The sequence below is a fragment of the Oncorhynchus mykiss genome, chromosome 3 (assembly GCF_013265735.2).
Source record: "Oncorhynchus mykiss isolate Arlee chromosome 3, USDA_OmykA_1.1, whole genome shotgun sequence".
In the NCBI taxonomy this organism is placed as follows: Eukaryota; Metazoa; Chordata; class Actinopteri; order Salmoniformes; family Salmonidae; genus Oncorhynchus; species Oncorhynchus mykiss.
In genome coordinates, this window is record NC_048567.1 from 71,945,859 (window position 1) to 71,965,965 (window position 20,107).

Consider the following 20,107-nt stretch of genomic DNA (forward strand, 5'->3'; position numbering starts at 1 on the left):
GCCATAAACCCTGACACACTAGACTACTGCAACACCGTTTCCCCTGCCATAAACCCTGACACACTAGACTACTGCAACACTGTTCCCCCTGCCATAAACGCTGACACACTAGACTACTGCAACACCGTTTCCCCTGCCATAAACCCTGACACACTAGACTATTGCAACACCGTTCCCCCTGCCATAAACCCTGACACACTAGACTACTGCAACCCTGTTCCCCCTGCCATACACCCTCACATTGTTGCCACAAAAGAGAAGCTGATGTGCAGTTTTGTGGGGAAAAAATGTGCTGTTTTTGGATATTGATTAGTGATTGTCAAGGATGTTTTTAGTTCAGATTATTTGTTTGCAATATCTGATATAAAGGCTAAGAGAGCTTTAAGCTATTAATTGATTGTGGGGGTTGAATAGTGTGAGTAGACAACAGATTTGGTGAGAATCACAACAGGGCACAAAATCTATTCTAGCTTTTAAAGGGACAGTAGCCTACCTTGGGTGTACAATTTTCAATTACAGCATTATTTATTTTGCAGTTATTCTATTGGTTACAGAATAAATAGCAATCAAATGTTAATAGTAACTACGGATTACAATTATGTCTCATATTTTAACTAAATGCAGTCTATTAGCTTCCAAAATGTAAGTAGGGATATCTAGCTGTCCGCTAATGCATTTTGATTGAATGGCTTGTCCTACACTTTGTTAAAACCCAGTGGATGTTGGAAAAGGATATTGGTTCCTTTCTAAATAGTTGAAGTGAACTGGCAAAAGAGTTGATTCCTCATTTAAAGGCAAGGGCAGTATGAATACAAAGTGAACTGAGTTATTTAGTTTTTTCTCTTTACCCCAGAGTTCACTTTAAAGAGGACTGACTAAATGTGAAAACACCATAAGTCATGCTTTGATAAAGACATCATACAAACCTTGCCATGCATTTCATAATTAGCTGATCGTGGACTACAGGAAAAGGCGGGTCAAACAGGCCCCCATTAACATTGACTGGGCCGTAGTGGAGCAGGTCGAGATTTTCAAGTTCCTTGGTGTCCATATCACTAACAAACTATCATGGTCCAAACAGAGTGTACCCCGCACACTGACTCGGTACTGGTACCCCCTGTATATACAGTAGACTCGTTATTTTAATTTTATTGTGTTTATTTGGTAAATATGTTCTTAGTTCTTGAACTGCACTGTTGGTTAAGGACTTGTAAGTAAGCATTTCACGGTAAGGTCTACACTTGTTGTATTCGGCAAATAAAGTGACACAAAGTTTGATTTTGATTTGATTCACAGGCCTCTCTTACTGATGCCTTTATGACACCGTGTACCATGTAGTGAATAGGACAAAATCCTGATGGGAAAATCTTTTTTGGCTAAGCCAAGGTACATGACTTACTGAGGTGTCTGCAGATTTTCAAAATGTTTTAAATGAATGATATTTAAAAATGAACCATGATGATGGCTTTGCGAGCCATTTCTAAAACATCCCATCAAAAATAGGATAGCCCGTCACCGAGCTCCTCCCTCATACTACCCATCTGAATTACGTCTGGTCGCCCCTGTGCTCAGCAGTATATTTACAGTGCTCTGCCTTTCACTGGAGATCAAACGCCGGAGTACTCACGAACCAAGCAAACAGACATGGCAGAAAACGCCGACTTGGATAACCACCGTATCAAGAGCTTCAAAAACAAGGGACGCGATGTCGAGGTAGGATGCCTCGCATTTGGATAGAGCGGGTTACCAGTGATTCGTGTTGGATTTTTACTTTAGACACCGGCTATCTTCACCGGCCTTGTCTGCTGACAAGCTTTTGATGAAGCCGTGTTAGTTAGTTAGCTAGCTAGCTTGCAAGCAAAGATTGTAACGTAAGCTAGCAATGTGCTCAGGGGGCTTCGCTAACGACGAACTATTACCTAGCTGATTACCTAAGCAGTTAACTTAGCTACCACCTGTTTTGAAAGCAGAATATAGTTTACAGCCCAACTGGCCAAATCCAAAGACGGTAGTTAGCAGAAGCATGTATTAGCTACATAGACTCTCTAACTAACTGAACCCTGTTCAGAACTGACAGTAGCTCGATATCTTTTTGGTTAGTACCCTTGCCTTGTCCAACAATAATGAGCTATCTAACTGTGACCAGCTAAAATAGGCATTTTTGAACGACTGCCTGTGCTGTAAATGATCTTCTAGTTAGCTGTTTACATAAGCCAGTTAGCTCGCTCGGTTAATATGTCGATTGAATTATTATGTTAGGACTGCATGCTGACGTTAACTTGAATCGGTTTACTTGCTAGTTCCACCACACACCAACTTTTTATCCGCATAACGTTAGGTCGGTATCTTATGGCCGAGCTGTCAATGTTAAACTATGGCATGCTGACTTCACGTATTTATATTGGTTAGCTGTGGTATCTTTGACAATAACGCACACACTCTGTTTTATGTCTTTACAGAGTTATACAAAGAGTCATCTTTAAGACATCCTCAGTGTATGAAGGCTCCCATTGGAATGAGTTTTCTAAATAGTAGCTGAAGATAGGAGTTGATTTGTCTTTGGGAGCCATCTAAAACCATGGGATGTGGACCAGTCCCATAAGTGGTTGTTTTGAAACCGCAAGCTAACGTTACAAACACATGGCTACTATGATGGACAGGCAGACATTGCAAAGTGTGTCACTAGGGCTATTTCTGGCATCCTGGATGTCTAGCTTGGGTTCTCCCAGGAGGTACAACCTGATCTGGGGCCTAGTGGAGGGTCCAGGAGGTAGATTAAGCCCTAAGAAGCACTGATCTGGGACCAGAGAGTTGTGTGTTCCTGCAATGGTTGATTACTGAAACAATTTGGCACACACTATAGTATTGGGGTGGGCAGTGGGAAAATCATAGATTGGGGTTTGGTCGAGGTTAAAGTTTCCCATAGCCACAGATCTAGGATGAGTTTGGTTAACCCAAATCCTGACCTTAACCACTAGGATGATCTGACTCTGCTCCAGCAGAAGGGGCAACTTTGGCCAATTCTTCCCAGTTCAACTGTCTCTCACTAAACAGCCTTATGGGACATCATGTGAGAGGCAGCCAGCATTACTTATCAAATATCTGCTTTGCTCTGTAAAGTCTAACATGTTTGGACTTGCTCTGTCAGTGTTGTGGCCTTGGACTTAATTGTTCATCCCAGGTCACTGTATCCAGGGGGAACGCTCACTGTTGACTCAGGACACTGTCCACTGGTCAAGCTATGTTTAGGCTACAGCCTAATATATGTATAAACTAATCATTGTCTTTAATCTGAATCCAGATTAGATGAATCAGACGTGTTAGTGCTTGGCTAGAATAAAAGCCTGCATCGACCCACACTGGCCCTCTGCTGATCTAGTCGGTGCTCATACCGATGCTCCTGACTGGGACACTGTCTGGTTGTTAGAGAGAGGAGAAGGTGTCTCACTCAGGTTCTCTGCACCTCATCCTCTCTAGACAGGGGTAAGACCAGACCAAGTATGATGTTACTGCTATTAGGATGGCAATATGAACTGCACCGACAGTCACAAGATCTGAGACCAGCTCACAGCAATGAGTGGACTATGAACACACCGGTTAGGGCTCGGAATTGCCAGGGACCTCATGATATGATATTCTCATGATACTTAGGTGCAGATACGATATTATCATGATACTTAGGGGCAGATACGATTCTATTCCGATTCAATGTTTCAAACACATTTCTCACCATATCTCTGCTGCAGAGGGACACGCTCACTAATACTGGTACACAAACACATTTCTCACCATATCTCTGCTGCAGAGGGACACGCTCACTAATACTGGTACACAAACACATTGATTAACCTGAACCGTAACCACATCCAGTGGTGTTACTGTTATGCTGTTAGACTATAGTTTACATATGAGTCCCCTCAATTCCTATGTTCTGACCTGAGTCCAGAGAGATGTTGTTATGAATAACTCTCCTTAAAAATGTTTTTATAAATGAAGGATTTTCTTTCTCATGTTGCTTCGTTTGTGTTCCAGACTATGAGAAGACATCGAAATGACGTGACAGTGGAACTGAGAAAGGTGAGTGAAGAAGCCTCATTTTAATATTTTTGTTGACGCACGACTTTGTAGCGGTGCTTCTACTGCTCCCTATATTAATGTGTTAGTATTCACCTCTCTGCTTACACAGACCTTTTAAACAGGCTGTTTCTTTCTCAACCTGTGTCTTGCCCCAGACAGGCTGGGTATTCCTCTTTGTCCATACAGAATGATCCCCTTCTCTATAGAGGCACTAACCCCAGTCTAACACTCTGTCTCCAACCATGACCTTTCACCTCTCTGGATTTACCTCTGACCCATGTAAACTGCCTCCTCACCGTGACCTCATAGGTATCTTTGTTTGACCTACTGCAGTCATATGCTGCAGGTAGAAATTGCTCTTGGGCACAGATCTAGGATCAGTTTATCCTCCCTAGATCCCAACCAAAATTTTGAAAAAAAGCCAAACTGACTGTAAGAGAAATGTAACCCTACTTCCAGTAGGGATGGGAATTGCCAGGGACCTCATGATACGATATTATCACGATACAATATGTATTTCGATTCTCATGATTACATATGTATTGATTCCATACTGTGATTTTATTGATATTCGATGTTGCGAACATATTGCTCACCATATGTCTGCTGCAGAGGGATGAGAGGGAGCCACGAGTCATGGAAATAAGTGTACCCCCCCCCCCCCCAAAAAAAATGTTGGTACAGCAAACTAGCACAAAAATAATATTGTGATATCTTCTCATACATATATGAATGTCAAAAATAATATCCAGATATGAAACTGTATAAATCACCCCACCCCCCCCATCACTAACTCCCAGGACCAGGGATCTCATGGGAATCCCAGTTTGGATGGAGCCCTTGACCACAACTGACCCCTGAAACTGTTAGCCCAATTCTTATTCACCTCAGTCATTCAGCCACTCCCTCTACACCCTTCACCTTGATCTGCAGACCTGTGTACTGTTTCTGTATACTCTACTATCAGAGTTAGTGATGATCTCTAACAGACTACATCCTAGTGATTAACAGAGATTTAAAAGTATATTCAGATATAATCTATCCTGAGATGCTTGGTGTGCTACTGCTAAAAGGTGCTACATGGTCAATCTGACGCCTGTGTTGGCCTTGCAGCATTTACAGTGATACGGCCTCTGCAGAAGTCAGGCCATTCATACACTACATGACCAAAAGTATGTGGACACCTGCTTTCCAAAATCACAGGCATTAGTATGGAGTTTGTCCCCCCCCTTGCTGCTATAACAGCCTCTACTCTTCTGGGAAGGCTTTCCACTAGATGTTGGAACATTGCTGCAGGGACATCAGCCACAAGCATTCGTGAGGTCGAGCACAGATGTTGTGCGATTAGGCCTGGCTCACAGTCGGTGTTCCAATTCATCCCAAAGGTATTCGATGTGGTTGAGGTCAGGGCTCTGTGCAGACCAGTCAAGTTCTTCCACACTGATCTCGACAAACCATTTCATGCTGAAACAGGAATGGGCCTTCCCCAAACTGTTGCCACAAAGTTGGAAGCACAGAATTGTCTAGAATGTCATTGTATGCTGTAGCATTAAGATTTCCCTTCACTGGAACTAAGGAGCTTAGCCCTAACCATGGAAAACAGCCCCAGACCATTATTCCTCCTCCACCAAACTTTAAAGTTGGCACTATGCATTCGGGCAGGTAACGCTCTCCTGGCATCCGCCAAACCCAAATTCTTCCATCAGACTGCCAGATGGTGAAGTGTGATTCATCACTCCAGATAACGTGTTTCCACTGCTCCAGAGTCCAATGGCGGTGATCGTTACACCGCTCCAGCCGATGCTTGGTATTGCACTTGGTGATCTTAGGCTTGTTTGCAGCTGCTCGGCCATGGAAACCCATTTCATGAAGCTTCCGATGAACAGTTCTTGTGCTGACGTTGCTTCCAGAGGCAGTTTGGAACTCAGTAGTCAGTGTTACAACAGAGGACAGACAATTTTTTTTACCCGCTTCAGCACTCAGTGGTCCTGTCCTGTGCTTGTGTGGCCTACCACTTAGAGGCTGAGCCATTGTTGCTCCTAGATGTTTCCCCTTCACAATAACAGCACTTACAGTTGACCGGGACAGCTCTAGCAGGGCAGAAATTTGACAAACTGAATTGTTGGAAAGGTGGCATCCTATAACACTGCCATGTTGAAAGTCACTGAGCTCTTCAGTAAAGCCATTCTACTGCCAATGTTTGTCTATGGAGGTTGCTTGGCTCTGTGCACAATTTTATATACCTGTCAGCAACAGGTGTGGCTGAAGTAGCCCAATCCACTAAGGGGTGTTCACATACTTTTGTATATACAGTACCAGTCAAAAGTTTGGACACCTACTCATTCAAGGGTTTTTCTTTATTTTTACTATTTGTAGAATGGAATAATAGTGAAGACGTCATAACTTTGAAATAACACATGGAATCATGTAGTAACTAAAACAAAATGTATTTGAGCTTCTTCAAAGTAGCCACCCTTTGCCTTGATTACAGCTTTGCACACTCTTGGCATTCTCTCAACCAGCTTCATGAGGAATGCTTTTCCAACAGTCTTGAAGGAGTTCACACATATGCTGAGCACTTGTTGGCTGCTTTTCCTTCACTCTGCAGTCTTAACTCATCCCAAACCATCTCAATTGGGTTGAGGTAGGTTGATTGTGGAGGCCAGGTAATCTGATGCAGCACTCTATCACTCCTTGTTGGTCAAATAGCCCTTACACAGCCTGGAAGTGTTTTGGGTCATTGTCCTGTTGAGAAACAAATGATAGTCCCACTAAGCTCAAACCATATGGGATGGTGTATTGCTGCAGAATGCTGTGGTAGCCATGCTGGGTAAGTGTGCCTTGCATTCTAAATAAATCACCTACAGTGTCACCAGTGATCTGTAGTGATTTTTATATATTCTATAAATACTGATTTTATTTATCACACCACTTCCTCCATGCTTCACGATGGGAACCACGCATGCAGAGATCATCCGTTCACCTACTCTGCATCTGACAAAGACACGGCAGATGGAACCAAAAATCTCACATTTGGACTCATCAGATCAAAGAACAGACATCCACCGGTCTAATGTCCATTGCTCATGTTTCTTGGCCCAAGCAAGTCTCTTCTTCAAATTGGTGTCCTTTAGTAGTGGTTTCTTTTCAGCAATTTGACCACGAAGGCCTGATTCATGCAGTCTCCTCTGAACAGTTGATGTTGAGATGTGTCTGTTACTTGAACTCTGAAGCATTTATTTGGCCTGCAATCTGAGGTGCAGTTCATTTAAATGAACTGCAGCGGAGGTAATTCTGTATCCTCCTTTTCTGTGGCTGTCCTCATGAGAGCCAGTTTCATCATAGTGCTCAATGGTTTTTGTGACTGGACTTAAAGAAACTTTCAAAGTTCTGCACTTGAAGATTCTTGTATTAAAGTTATGATGGACTGTCATTTCTCTTTGCTTATTTGAGCTGTTCTTGCCATAATATGGACTTTGGTCTTTTACCAAATAGGGCTATCTTCTGTATAACACCCCTACCTTGTCACAACACCACTGATTGGCTCAAACACATTCATTTGTAGAATTTCTTTCTTTCTTTTAACAAGGCATACCTGTTAATTGAATTGCATTCCAGGTGACTACCTCATGAAGATGGTTGAGAGAATGCCAAGAGTGCGCAAAGCTGTCATCAAAGCAAAGGGTGGCTACTTTGAAGAATCTCAAATATAAAATATATTTTGTTTTGGTTACTCCATGATTCCATATGTGTTTTTTCATAGTTTTGATGTCTTCACTATTCTTCCATGTAGAAACAAATTAAGAAAAACCCCTGAATGGGTAGGTGTCCACTTCTGACTGGTACTGTATATAGTGTACTTGCGTTTTGCAGTGCAGAGCTGTTGTGAAGGAAGTTCTCAAGGAAGTGAGTTTGTTTATACAGGACCTCCCCGCCCCCACCTACCCGTCAACCAATCATGTCATTGCGGAGCTATACGGTGCCCTCCGCAGTTGTTTAAACATTTGGTACAGAGCTCGATTTGGCCTCTGCATGCCTCCAGAGGCTGCAGAATTGCGTCACACCCTCTTTACGGAGCTTCCAACCACATTTTCAGATCAAGCAAAAATTGGCTTAAATCTGAATCCTTTAATATACAGGTTGTACTGTGTTGGATACAATACAACAAATTAGTTTGGTAGTCATGCAGCTGCTCTGTTTACACCTTTGTAAAGAGCCAGAGACTGAAGGGTTGCTCTGACCCCCTCCTGTGATACGTAGCTATCTCTCACTCATATGTCTAACAATCCGCTACTCTCATGTTGACTCTGTGATCTCTCTGACGCAAAATAATACCCTGTTCATAGCTTTGAATCTTACTTCGTCCTCTGCTAGACCCCCCTCTGAGCTTTGACACACTCTTAACTCTCCTTCCACTTCCTGTTTTTTTTCTCAGATGCTAAAACAACCCCCCTCGTCAAGGCTTTTGAGTCTGTCACTCACTCTTTTTACTTCATGATGCTGATTGGGATTTGCTGAGTCACTTGGTTGAGGAAGAGAAACTGAGGGAAGTTACCACTGATTCAGAGAGTGAGACATAGCTGTTGATGGGTGATAGCGGGTGAGGGAGAATAGGGTTTGTTGGTGCTGCCTGCCGGAGCAGAGAGCAGCACAGGACTGGTTAGCCGCCAGCAGTGACGCACGGCCCGGCACTGCAGCACACACTGGAATGTAGGCCAAGGGAATATCCCTCCTACCACTGACTCGCATGTTGAGTGTGTGTGTGTGTGTCTTTCACACTCTTTTCAACACCAGTGTGTCTGTATACTAATTTTTGTTGCGTGTGCATTTGTGTGTGTGTCTCACTGTACCCTAGGAGCCTTACAGTTGGTGTGTGTGTCTCACTGTACCCTAGGAGCCTTACAGTTGGTGTGTGTCTCACTGTACACTAGGAGCCTTACAGTTGGTGTGTGTCTCACTGTACACTAGGAGCCTTTCAGTTGGTGTGTGTCTCACTGTACCCTAGGAGCCTTTCAGTTGGTGTGTGTCTCACTGTACACTAGGAGCCTTACAGTTGGTGTGTGTCTCACTGTACCCTAGGAGCCTTTCAGTTGGTGTGTGTCTCACTGTACACTAGGAGCCTTTCAGTTGGTGTGTGTCTCACTGTACACTAGGAGCCTTACAGTTGGTGTGTGTCTCACTGTACACTAGGAGCCTTTCAGTTGGTGTGTGTCTCACTACACTAGGAGCCTTACAGTTGGTGTGTGTCTCACTGTACCCTAGGAGCCTTACAGTTGGTGTGTGTCTCACTGTACCCTAGGAGCCTTACAGTTGGTGTGTGTCTCACTGTACCCTAGGAGCCTTTCAGTTGGTGTGTGTCTCACTGTACCCTAGGAGCCTTTCAGTTGGTGTGTGTCTCACTGTACCCTAGGAGCCTTTCAGTTGGTGTGTGTCTCACTGTACCCTAGGAGCCTTACAGTTGGTGTGTGTCACTGTACACTAGGAGCCTTACAGTTGGTGTGTGTCTCACTGTACCCTAGGAGCCTTTCAGTTGGTGTGTGTCTCACTGTACCCTAGGAGCCTTTCAGTTGGTGTGTGTCTCACTGTACCCTAGGAGCCTTTCAGTTGGTGTGTGTCTCACTGTACCCTAGGAGCCTTTCAGTTGGTGTGTCTCACTGTACCCTAGGAGCCTTACAGTTGGTGTGTGTCTCACTGTACCCTAGGAGCCTTTCAGTTGGTGTGTGTCTCACTGTACCCTAGGAGCCTTTCAGTTGGTGTGTGTCTCACTGTACCCTAGGAGCCTTTCAGTTGGTGTGTGTCTCACTGTACCCTAGGAGCCTTTCAGTTGGTGTGTGTCTCACTGTACCCTAGGAGCCTTTCAGTTGGTGTGTGTCTCACTGTACCCTAGGAGCCTTTCAGTTGGTGTGTCTCACTGTACCCTAGGAGCCTTACAGTTGGTGTGTGTCTCACTGTACCCTAGGAGCCTTTCAGTTGGTGTGTGTCTCACTGTACCCTAGGAGCCTTTCAGTTGGTGTGTGTCTCACTGTACCCTAGGAGCCTTACAGTTGGTGTGTGTCTCACTGTACCCTAGGAGCCTTACAGTTGGTGTGTGTCTCTTAGTTCTTTTTAATGTTGGTTCGATTATCTAAAAAAATAATTGTGATTTTCGGCTGATTTTTTTTTTCTTCAACATTTTAAATGCGCTATGCATCATGTGGGTTGAATGCCCTAACAACACAGTCCCAATGAGGGTAGTGACTGCCCATTACTGGTTATCACTCACCTGGCATTTATTCACTTTACTTTAATGAAATATTTCAGTTGTTGTGTATATTTCATTTGACTATTTCATTCCAAGTCATCTCTATAGAGCTGCTGTCTGACGAAATCACCTTTCCAGTTCTTCAAAGTAAATAAGGCTTACTTTTATGACTGCTGAACACCAACTATCAATCGTTTAGATAATGTATTTTCGAGGTAAAGATATCTCGGGATGCAACTCTCTCTTCCTCTCGATCACGTGTTCTTCGCTCTCTCTCTTTGCCCCACTAAAATACCATGGCTGCATAAAATAAGTAGATCATTGAACCGACATGTTACAGAGCCTAAATGCTCTATATATACAAAAGTATGTGGACACACCTTCAAATGCGTAGATTCGACTGTTTTAGCCACACCCGTTGCAGACCGGTGTATAAAATTGAGCACACGGCCATGCAATCTCCTTAGACATATTGTCGGTAGAATGGACTGAAGAGCCCTGCAACAACGGCTCCATGGCTGAGCAGCCGCATACAAACCTAAGATCACCATGCACCAATGCCAAGCGTCGGCTGGAGTGGTATAAAGCTCGCCGCCATTGGAGCAGTGGAAAAGCGTTCTCTGGAGTGATGAATCACGCTTCACCATCTGGCAGTCCAACGGACGAATCTGGGGTTGACAGATGCCAGGAGAATACTACCTGCCTCAATGCATAGGGCCAACTGTACAGTTTGGTGGAGGAATAATGGCCTGGAGCGGTTTTTCATGGTTCTGGCTAGACCCCTTAGTTCCATTGAAGGAAAATCTTAACGCAACAGCATACAATGACATTCTAGGTGATTCTGTGCTTCCAACTTTGTGGCAACAGTTTGGGGAAAACCCTTTCCCGTTTCAGTAGAACTCCCCTGTGCACAAAGCCAGGTCCATACAGAAATAATTTTTCGGTGTGTAAGAACTTGACTGGCATGCACAGAGCCCCGACCTCAAATCGCCCAACGCCATTGCCCGACCTCTCTCTAATGCTCTTGTGGCTGAATGGAAACAAGTCCCATCAGCAATGTTCCAACATCTAGTGGAAAGTCTTCCCAGGAGAGTGGAGGCTGTTATAGAAGCAAAGGGAGGACCAAAGGGAAGTTCAGGAGGAAATATGTGCTTAACAATTCACATAAGTTGCATGGACTCACTCTGTGTTGTATAATAGTGTTTACCTTGATTTTTAAATGACTACCTCATCTCTACCCCACAGGGTGAGTGAATTATAAGCACAGATTCCGTGAATTATAAGCACAGATTCAACAACAAAGACCAGGGAGTTTTTCCAATGGTTCGCAGAGAAGGCCACCTATTGGTAGCGGTCTTAAAGACATTGAATATCTCATTGAGCATGGTGCAGTTACTAATTACACTTTGCATGGTGTACCAATACACCCAGTAACTAGAAAATACAGGCGCCCTTCCTAACTCAGTTGGAGGAAAGGAAGGGAACTGCTCTGGGATTTCACCATGGCTGTGATAGAACTGAGGATGGATCAACAACATTGTAGTTAATCCACAATATTAACCTAAATGACACGGTGAAAAGGAAGCCTGCTCAGAATAAACATATTCCACAACTGCTCAAGGTGACTCTAATGTGTGTTGACTCAGAGGATTGAATACTGATCTAAACAAGATGCAGTGTATTTAGTGTGTTATAAAAATGTAATCCACTTTGACATTCTAGTATTTTGTGTAGATAGTTGACGACAATAAAATAACATCCATTTTAATCTCACTTTGTAACACAAGATGTGGGGAAAGGTCAATGGGTGTGATTACCTTCTGAAGGCACTGTATCTAAAGTTGAGTAATCTTATAGAGGACATCCCCATAGCGACACAGGGTTTGTACTTTGTCCCCAACTGTACCCCAGATGTCTCTGGGCAGACTGACTCCGGTCCCAGAGATGACGCACATCCTAGGGATGCGAGGGTCAGCTGTTTTTTGACCGATATCCAGCTTCCACTTAAGTATTGGTGCTGTAGAAGTTAGTGTTGCCACTCTGTCATATATTTCAGTATTCATAAATGTGTTGGTTTATTCTTTAATCTCTCCCTCTCTTCCGTCAGAACAAACGAGACAAGCATCTACTGAAGAAGAGGAACGTCCCACAGGAGGACAGTCTTGAGGACTCCGACATAGACTCTGACTTCAAAGGGGTGGGTGTGATGTCACTTTAGCGACCCATTTGCTATTTATTGCGCTGGGCAGGCTATCTCTAAGACAGGAGACTTGTTACAGATGAAAATGTACTGCCTAGACTATCTGTCTGGTAGGACCAGTCGGACAGGCGTGGCCAACCCTCCTGGAGATCGATTGACCTTAGACATTGTGTTCGTGCTGTACAATCCATTTCTATGTGTGACATTGTAATCTAGACATGGGTCTTAAACCCCCTGGTCTCTCTATGGTTTGTATGATGTACAGTGCATCGAAAATATTCAGTCCTTTTCCACATTTTTGTTACGTTACAGCATTATTCTAAAATGGATTTTAAAATAAATCCTCATTAATATACACACAATACCTCATAATGACAAAGTGAAAACAGGTTTTTAGACATTTTTGGAAATGTATTACAACATCTTTCAGACCCTTTGCTATGAGACTCGAAATTGAACTTAGGCGCATCCTGTTTCCATTGATCATCCTTGAGATGATTCTACAACTTGATTGGAGTCCACCTGTCGTCAGTTCAATTGATTGGACATGATTTGGAACACACCTGTCTATACAAGGTCCCACTGTTGACAGTGCATCTCAGAGCGTAAAAAATATTCACCTTCCAACAGGACAACAACGCAAGCACACAGCCAAGACAATGCAGGAGTGGCTTCGGGACAAGTCTGAGTGTCCTTGAGTGGCCCAGTCAGAGCTCAGACTTGAACCCGGTCGAACATCTCTGAAGAGACCTGAAAATAGCCGTGCAGCAACACTCCCCATCCAACCTGACAGAGCTTGAGAGGATCTGCCGAGAAGAATGGGAGAAACTCCCCAAATACATGTGCCAAGCTTGTAGCATCATACCCAAGAAGACTCCAGGCTGTATACGTTGCCAAATGTGCTTCAACAAAGTACTGAGTAAAGAATCTGAATACTTATGTAAATGTGATATTTCAGTTTACTTAAAAAAAATTTAAAAAATGGTTTTGCTTTGTCATTATGGGGTATTGTGTGTGTGTGTGTGTGTGTGTGTGTGTGTGTAGATTAAGAACAATAAAAATATATATTCCACAAGTGTCAATTTTAGAAGAAGGCTGTAATGTAACAATGTGGAAAAAGTCAAGGGCTCTGAATACTTTTCGAATGCACTGTATGGGGATCCACAGGGGGGTGTAAGGGTAAAGAGGTGCTTTTTACCCTGCTGACTGGAGACCTGTCACTAAGCTAATGAAATGAGGAATAGGCCCTGGTCTGGCCTGGTTTAGCTGCTACAAGGTGAAGTGTAGTGATAGGCTAGCATGACATTCTCAGCCTGTGAGCTCACACAGCCTCAACCGGGCCGGTCAACACACCAACTCGGCAGCAGCCACAGGGAAAACGGCACTGTGTCTCCTCAGAATGATCTGTTAAATGGATGTTTATGTGAATTGTATCTCCCCCCCCCCCCCCCCCCCCCCCCCCCCCCATGTTGCTCTGTAACCTGGTACTGATGTTGTCCCTTCTGTCTTTACAGCAAAACGTCACACTAGAAGTTATGTTACAGGTCAGCCTCAACTTCATGTACACACACGTCTACTTGTTAACTAAAAGACATCCTCTGAGTGTGATGCTGTAACGTGTGTTCTCTGTCTCGCTGAAGAATGCCGTCAGTGATAACGCTGTGGTCCAGCTCAGTGCCGTACAGGCTGCCAGGTAAAAGTGTGTGTGTATACAACTTTTACTATACTTGTGAGTATCCGAAGTCTTCACAAGAATAGTAAACCAACTACAATTCTGAGAAGTGAGGACATTTTGCCGGTCCTCACTTGTAAACTGTCTATTTCTAGGTTTAGGGGTTAAGTTTTATTGTTAGAATTGGGTTGAGGGTTAGGGAAAATATAATTTTCTCAAGTAGAGTAAGATGTGTGATCACCTTGTCCTTCTCTCTGCTTTGTATCTCTCAAACCCTGTTTTCTTTTCCATGACTCTAACATAACACTTCCTGTTTTTGTCTGTCAGAAAACTCCTCTCCAGTGACAGAAACCCTCCCATTGATGACTTGATAAAGTCTGGCATCCTGCCCATCCTAGTCAAATGTCTGGAGAGAGACGACAAGTGAGTCTGCTGATGCCTCAGACCAATGTCCTCCCTTTGACCGTCTCTACCAATGCACTGTTGGGACATTTACTGGGAGGTAATCCTGTAGTCTGACAGGATTAATGTCTAGGAGATATGATGCAGATAAGGTGTGTGTCAGGCACACGAGAGTCCCTTGGCCCATTTCTCTTTAGCCAATCCAAACAAAATATTTCCCCATTCCCAGGACCTTGTGTTCAGGACAACACACACAGGACCTTGTGGTTAGGAATGGAGACACACCCAGGACAATAGGTGTGTGTGTGTGTGTGGGGTTAGGATGAGGATGGGTTGATATTAGTGGAAGGCCTCTCATTCTGTCTCTCACTCTTTCCCTCCTTTCTCTGCGCTAGTCCGTCTCTCCAGTTCGAGGCAGCCTGGGCCCTGACCAACATAGCGTCTGGTACTTCACAACAGACCCAGGCTGTGGTCAAATCCAGTAAGTTCAGCAGCTCACTCTGCCCTGCTCTTACTCTGACTGTCTGTCTGGGCTCGGTCTCTCTGCCCTGCTCTTATTCTGACTGTCTGTCTGGGCTCGGTCTCTCTGCCCTGCTCTTATTCTGACTGTCTGTCTGGGCTCGGTCTCTCTGCCCTGCTCTTATTCTGACTGTCTGTCTGGGCTCCGTCTCTCTGCCCTGCTCTTATTCTGACTGTATGTCTGGGCTCCGTCTCTCTGCCCTGCTCTTATTCTGACTGTCTGTCTGGGCTCCATCTCTCTGCCCTGCTCTTATTCTGACTGTCTGTCTGGGCTCGGTCTCTCTGCCCTGCTCTTATTCTGACTGTCTGTCTGGGCTCGGTCTCTCTGCCCTGCTCTTATTCTGACTGTCTGTCTGGGCTCGGTCTCTCTGCCCGGCTTCACTAATGCTTCTGTTATGTTATCGTTGTGTGTGAAATTGTGATATGTCAATTCCTAACTCTCTCTGTGTGTACGAACAGATGCTGTTCCCCTGTTCCTGCGACTGCTCCACTCTCCCCATCAGAATGTGTGTGAACAGGCTGTGTGGGCACTAGGCAACATCATAGGTGAGTAAAGATACTGACTACAGCGGTCACACGCATGTTTGTTTTTGTCCAATCCCACCAGATGAGAACACACAGGTTGACATATCAAAACTAACTCTGAACTGTTATTTTTGGGACAGGTTGAAACACATGAAACATTCATGGACATTTAGCTAGCTACCTTGCTGTTGCGAGCTAATTTGTCCTGTGATATAAACATTTGAGTTGTTATTTTACCTGAAGTACAGTCTTTGTAGAATTCTTACCCATTGTTGAGTCACACAATAGTGTGTTCTCTACTCTGACCATTAATCCACAGATAAGTTTCTAGTAATCTCTCCTCCAGTCGTCTGTGTACTTTATATCGCTGTGGGCAACCAATTTTAAGGTGCATTACCACCACCGACTGGATTGTGGACCTCAGTTCAATCTTTCAGTCACCCATGTGGGTATATGCTCCTAAAAACCAATGAGGAGCTGGTGGAGGTGGGACTTGCAGCGCGTCCAGCGTCAAATGGAACCAAGTTCTATTTTAGCACCTAGCTACGCAGATGCTCGTAGACGCGCACAAGCAGTTTGGATGAAATGATTGAATAACATGTATGTGTACATTTATTTTGCCGTGCGAGCGTAACGAGTGGTGTGGCCAGCATGTGCACGGGTTCACGTCACGCTGTTCACAGCGTAGTAGCCAGGGCACCAAAACAGTGGAGACCTTGCGCCGCAACGTTCTGTTGCTTCAACGTTCTGTTGCTTCAACGTTCTGTTGCTTCAACGTTCTGTTGCTTCAACGTTCTGTTGCTTCAACGTTCTGTTGCTTCAACGCTCTGTTGCTTCAACGTTCTGTTGCTTCAACGTTCTGTTGCTTCAACGTTCTGTTGCTTCAACGTTCTGTTGCTTCAACGCTCTGTTGCTTCAACGCTCTGTTGCTTCAACGTTCTGTTGCTTCAACGTTCTGTTGCTTCAACGCTCTGTTGCTTCAACGCTCTGTTGCTTCAACGTTCTGTTGCTTCAACGTTCTGTTGCTTCAACGTTCTGTTGCTTCAACGTTCTGTTGCTTCAACGTTCTGTTGCTTCAACGCTCTGTTGCTTCAACGTTCTGTTGCTTCAACGCTCTGTTGCTTCAACGCTCTGTTGCTTCAACGTTCTGTTGCTTCAACGCTCTGTTGCTTCAACGTTCTGTTGCTTCAACGTTCTGTTGCTTCAACGTTCTGTTGCTTCAACGTTCTGTTGCTTCAACGTTCTGTTGCTTCAACGTTCTGTTGCTTCAACGTTCTGTTGCTTCAACGCTCTGTTGTTGTTGAGAAAACTGACTTACTTTCTACATCCAGTTCATATTGCTGTGTCTTCATTTGACTTCATTGTATTTGTCATAGCTCACTACCTAACCAGGAAAAACGCTTTGCCCAAATGATGACCTCCTGACCTGTGATGCTTCTCCCCCAGGCGACGGGCCACAGTGCAGAGATTATGTCATCTCCCTGGGTGTGGTCAAGCCCCTGCTGTCCTTCATTAACCCTTCCATCCCCATCTCCTTCCTCCGCAACGTCACCTGGGTCATCGTAAACCTCTGTCGCAACAAGGAGCCACCACCCCCCATGGAGACAGTACAGGAGGTATGTACATGTGGGTACCGTGTGTGTGTGTGAGCAGTGTTATCGTCTCTCCAGCCAGTCAGCCAAATGACTCATCACTAGGAGGAATGTTTAGCGACATACCTTACATGACCACATTTCTAGTCTGCTTTTCGCAGCATCTTTTCCTCTCTCTACCTCAAACTGTTTTCTCTTTTCCAGATTGTTCCAGCTCTGTGTGTTCTTCTATACCACACAGATATAAATGTAAGTATGGAAGTGTATTTTCATTACCCCTAAATGGTACAATTCGCATACCATCATTTTGACATCAGCAGCCCCATTAAAACAACACTTAATGGAATCGTTGACATACTTGTGTAGATCCTGGTGGACACGGTGTGGGCTCTGTCCTATCTGACAGATGGTGGGAACGAGCAGATTCAGATGGTGATAGACTCTGGCGTAGTCCCCTTCCTCGTTCCTCTGCTCAGCCACCAGGATGTCAAAGTTCAGGTAAGATGGCTCAACAGGGACACCATAGAATTGGGAACAATTACCATGGTAAATGATAACATTCAGACTTAGACCCAAACACACTGGTATAGATGGTGTGCTTATAAAATGAATCATTGATTAGCAGATGTTATTGCATGTGACCAATAAACATTTATTTTAAATCAACAAGTATTAAAACCTTGGCTTTACTCATCATGAGGGCTAGGTGTGCTTTAGTAAAACTGCAGCCATATGTTGAAGAAACTCCTAGCTTTCCTTACAACATACAGATCAGTGAACATTTCAAGGAAGGGAGGAAACGATGCGTTTTTATAAGTAATACATCAGGGTGTGTTTTTGTCTTTTCTGACGCGCTGACATTGTGGGTGTTGACCTGCTGTGTTGTCACTTCCTGCAGACTGCTACGCTGAGGGCAGTAGGCAACATTGTGACAGGGACAGACGAGCAGACACAGATGGTTCTCAACTGTGAAGTCCTCTCCCACTTCCCCAACCTGCTCACACACCCCAAAGAGAAGATCAACAAGGTAGAGCACACACACACTCCCCCGAGAGGGAATGGAAACGGGGAGGGGAGAAGCCAATGTCAATGATTAGCAGGCCAACAGGAAATTGTTTGGTTTGACTGTGTGAGATTGGACTGTTAATAGGAAGTGTTGTGGCATAACTGTCTGTGATTGGTTCGTCTACAGGAAGCAGTGTGGTTCCTGTCCAATATCACGGCTGGGAACCAGCAGCAGGTTCAGGCTGTGATTGACGCAGGACTCATCCCCTTGATTATCCACCAACTGGCCAAGGTGAGAGATCTGTGGTGTGCGTCTGTCAGTAGCGAGGCCAGAATGTGTTATTTGGCCCCAAAAAAACTTCCTGCAATTCTACACATTTTTGCCATGAAGTACTCGTGCCTTTTATAAAATGTTTATTAAATTAGTTTTGCTTCTAAATTCAGTTGTATTTAAGCAACATCAATAAGTCTCTTGTTTGCGCCAGCCCAATAATGTCTGCATATCATGTGTGGCATGTGTAATCAGCCAGCCGTATCCAATTCCAGCCATCACTCACCTGCTTCTCTCTGTCCGCTCTTCCTGCATCAGTTTTTTAAATATAATTTAGCTATGTTGGTGGGGGGGATGCAGACCCTGGTCAGTCTTCTGTTACATTGGAGCAGCGTGCAGAGTGAGAAAAGTTGATATATTGAATAATTTCATCCCTGGTATAACCAAGAGTACAGGCCAGTCTGATAGGCTTTGCAAATTCACCGTCACGCAGCTGTGCCAGAGAGGAAGCCCCGTTTTACAAGAGGCATGTCTGCAGCTTTACATCGTCTCGATCTCAAACGGTAAAAAATATCACCCATATTACCGGAGATACCTTTTGTTCTCTCTGCGTGATGTCGCGCACGTTTGATATTTCACACACCATGTCGAGGGACGTTTTTAAACTAATCCCGGACACTAATTATTGGTTTGATAACAAACAACTTTGTTCAGTCATGTTACCTAGCTAGCTCACAACCTGGTAACTTGACAGTTGTTGTAAGAAAATTTGATTGGCACAGGAAAAAAGGAAAATTGTCTGCTACTCATGAGATGTTTTTCGAAGTTAGGATTCTTATAGGCCTAATGGAAGACTAAAGTGTAAAAAAATATATATTTTTGGTGCTCCTTACATTCTGTTTGGTACCTAACATTTTTAAAGGTGGGAACAGTGTGTTTGTGTGAGAGAGAGGTGTGTGTTTATGAGGGAGGGAGTCTTAACTGAAGAGTAAAGGTGGTTTCATGACAATGACGTTCAAATCATTATGCACGTGTAGTCACTCCTCCAGCAACATCATAGGTAGGCTTGTTCAGTATTCTATTATACGGTGAACAATGTGAACTTTAAATGAAATATGTTGTATTGGGGTGAACAGGATGCTAGGCCGCTGAAGTTTCCCCCGTGGTATCATGAAACTTGGCCTGGTATTGTGACAACACATTCTCATGCTGTTCTACACATTTTGCCATGAGGCTGAGAGATAATTGTGCATTTTTAAAGCTAATTAAAGCTAACAATTTTTTTAATTTTTTTTATGAACCCCATTAGCTGTTGCGAAAGCAGCAGCTACTCTTCCTGGGGTCCACACAGAACATGACATAATACAGAACATTATTAGACAAGAACAGCTCAAGGACAGAACTACATAAAAAAATGTAAAGGCACACGTAGCCTACATATCAATGCATACACACAAACTATGTCGGTCAAATAGAGGAGAGGCGTTGTGCCACGAGGTGTTTCTTTATCTGTTTTTTAAACCAGGTTTGCTGTTGATTTGAGCAATATGAGATGGAAGGAAGTTCCATGCAATTAGGGCTCTATATAATACTGTACACTTTC

The 20,107-nt window shown here is 44.1% G+C and overlaps 1 protein-coding gene across 1 annotated transcript in view; it reads left to right on the plus strand.

Annotated features, from left to right (window-relative positions):
* Positions 1 to 1,508: 1,508 nt before the first annotated feature.
* The window catches only part of LOC110520522 (importin subunit alpha-4), a 28,245-nt gene continuing 9,646 nt past the window's right edge, over positions 1,509 to 20,107 (plus strand). The window contains exons 1-13 of the mRNA XM_021597906.2: positions 1,509 to 1,713; positions 4,033 to 4,077; positions 12,426 to 12,515; positions 14,033 to 14,062; positions 14,159 to 14,211; positions 14,518 to 14,613; positions 14,988 to 15,073; positions 15,571 to 15,657; positions 17,083 to 17,252; positions 17,433 to 17,477; positions 17,595 to 17,726; positions 18,127 to 18,255; positions 18,421 to 18,525. Coding sequence (XP_021453581.2) covers positions 1,645 to 1,713; positions 4,033 to 4,077; positions 12,426 to 12,515; positions 14,033 to 14,062; positions 14,159 to 14,211; positions 14,518 to 14,613; positions 14,988 to 15,073; positions 15,571 to 15,657; positions 17,083 to 17,252; positions 17,433 to 17,477; positions 17,595 to 17,726; positions 18,127 to 18,255; positions 18,421 to 18,525 — 1,137 coding nt within the window. The 5' untranslated portion in view covers positions 1,509 to 1,644. The remainder of the gene's footprint in view (positions 1,714 to 4,032; positions 4,078 to 12,425; positions 12,516 to 14,032; positions 14,063 to 14,158; positions 14,212 to 14,517; positions 14,614 to 14,987; positions 15,074 to 15,570; positions 15,658 to 17,082; positions 17,253 to 17,432; positions 17,478 to 17,594; positions 17,727 to 18,126; positions 18,256 to 18,420; positions 18,526 to 20,107) is intronic.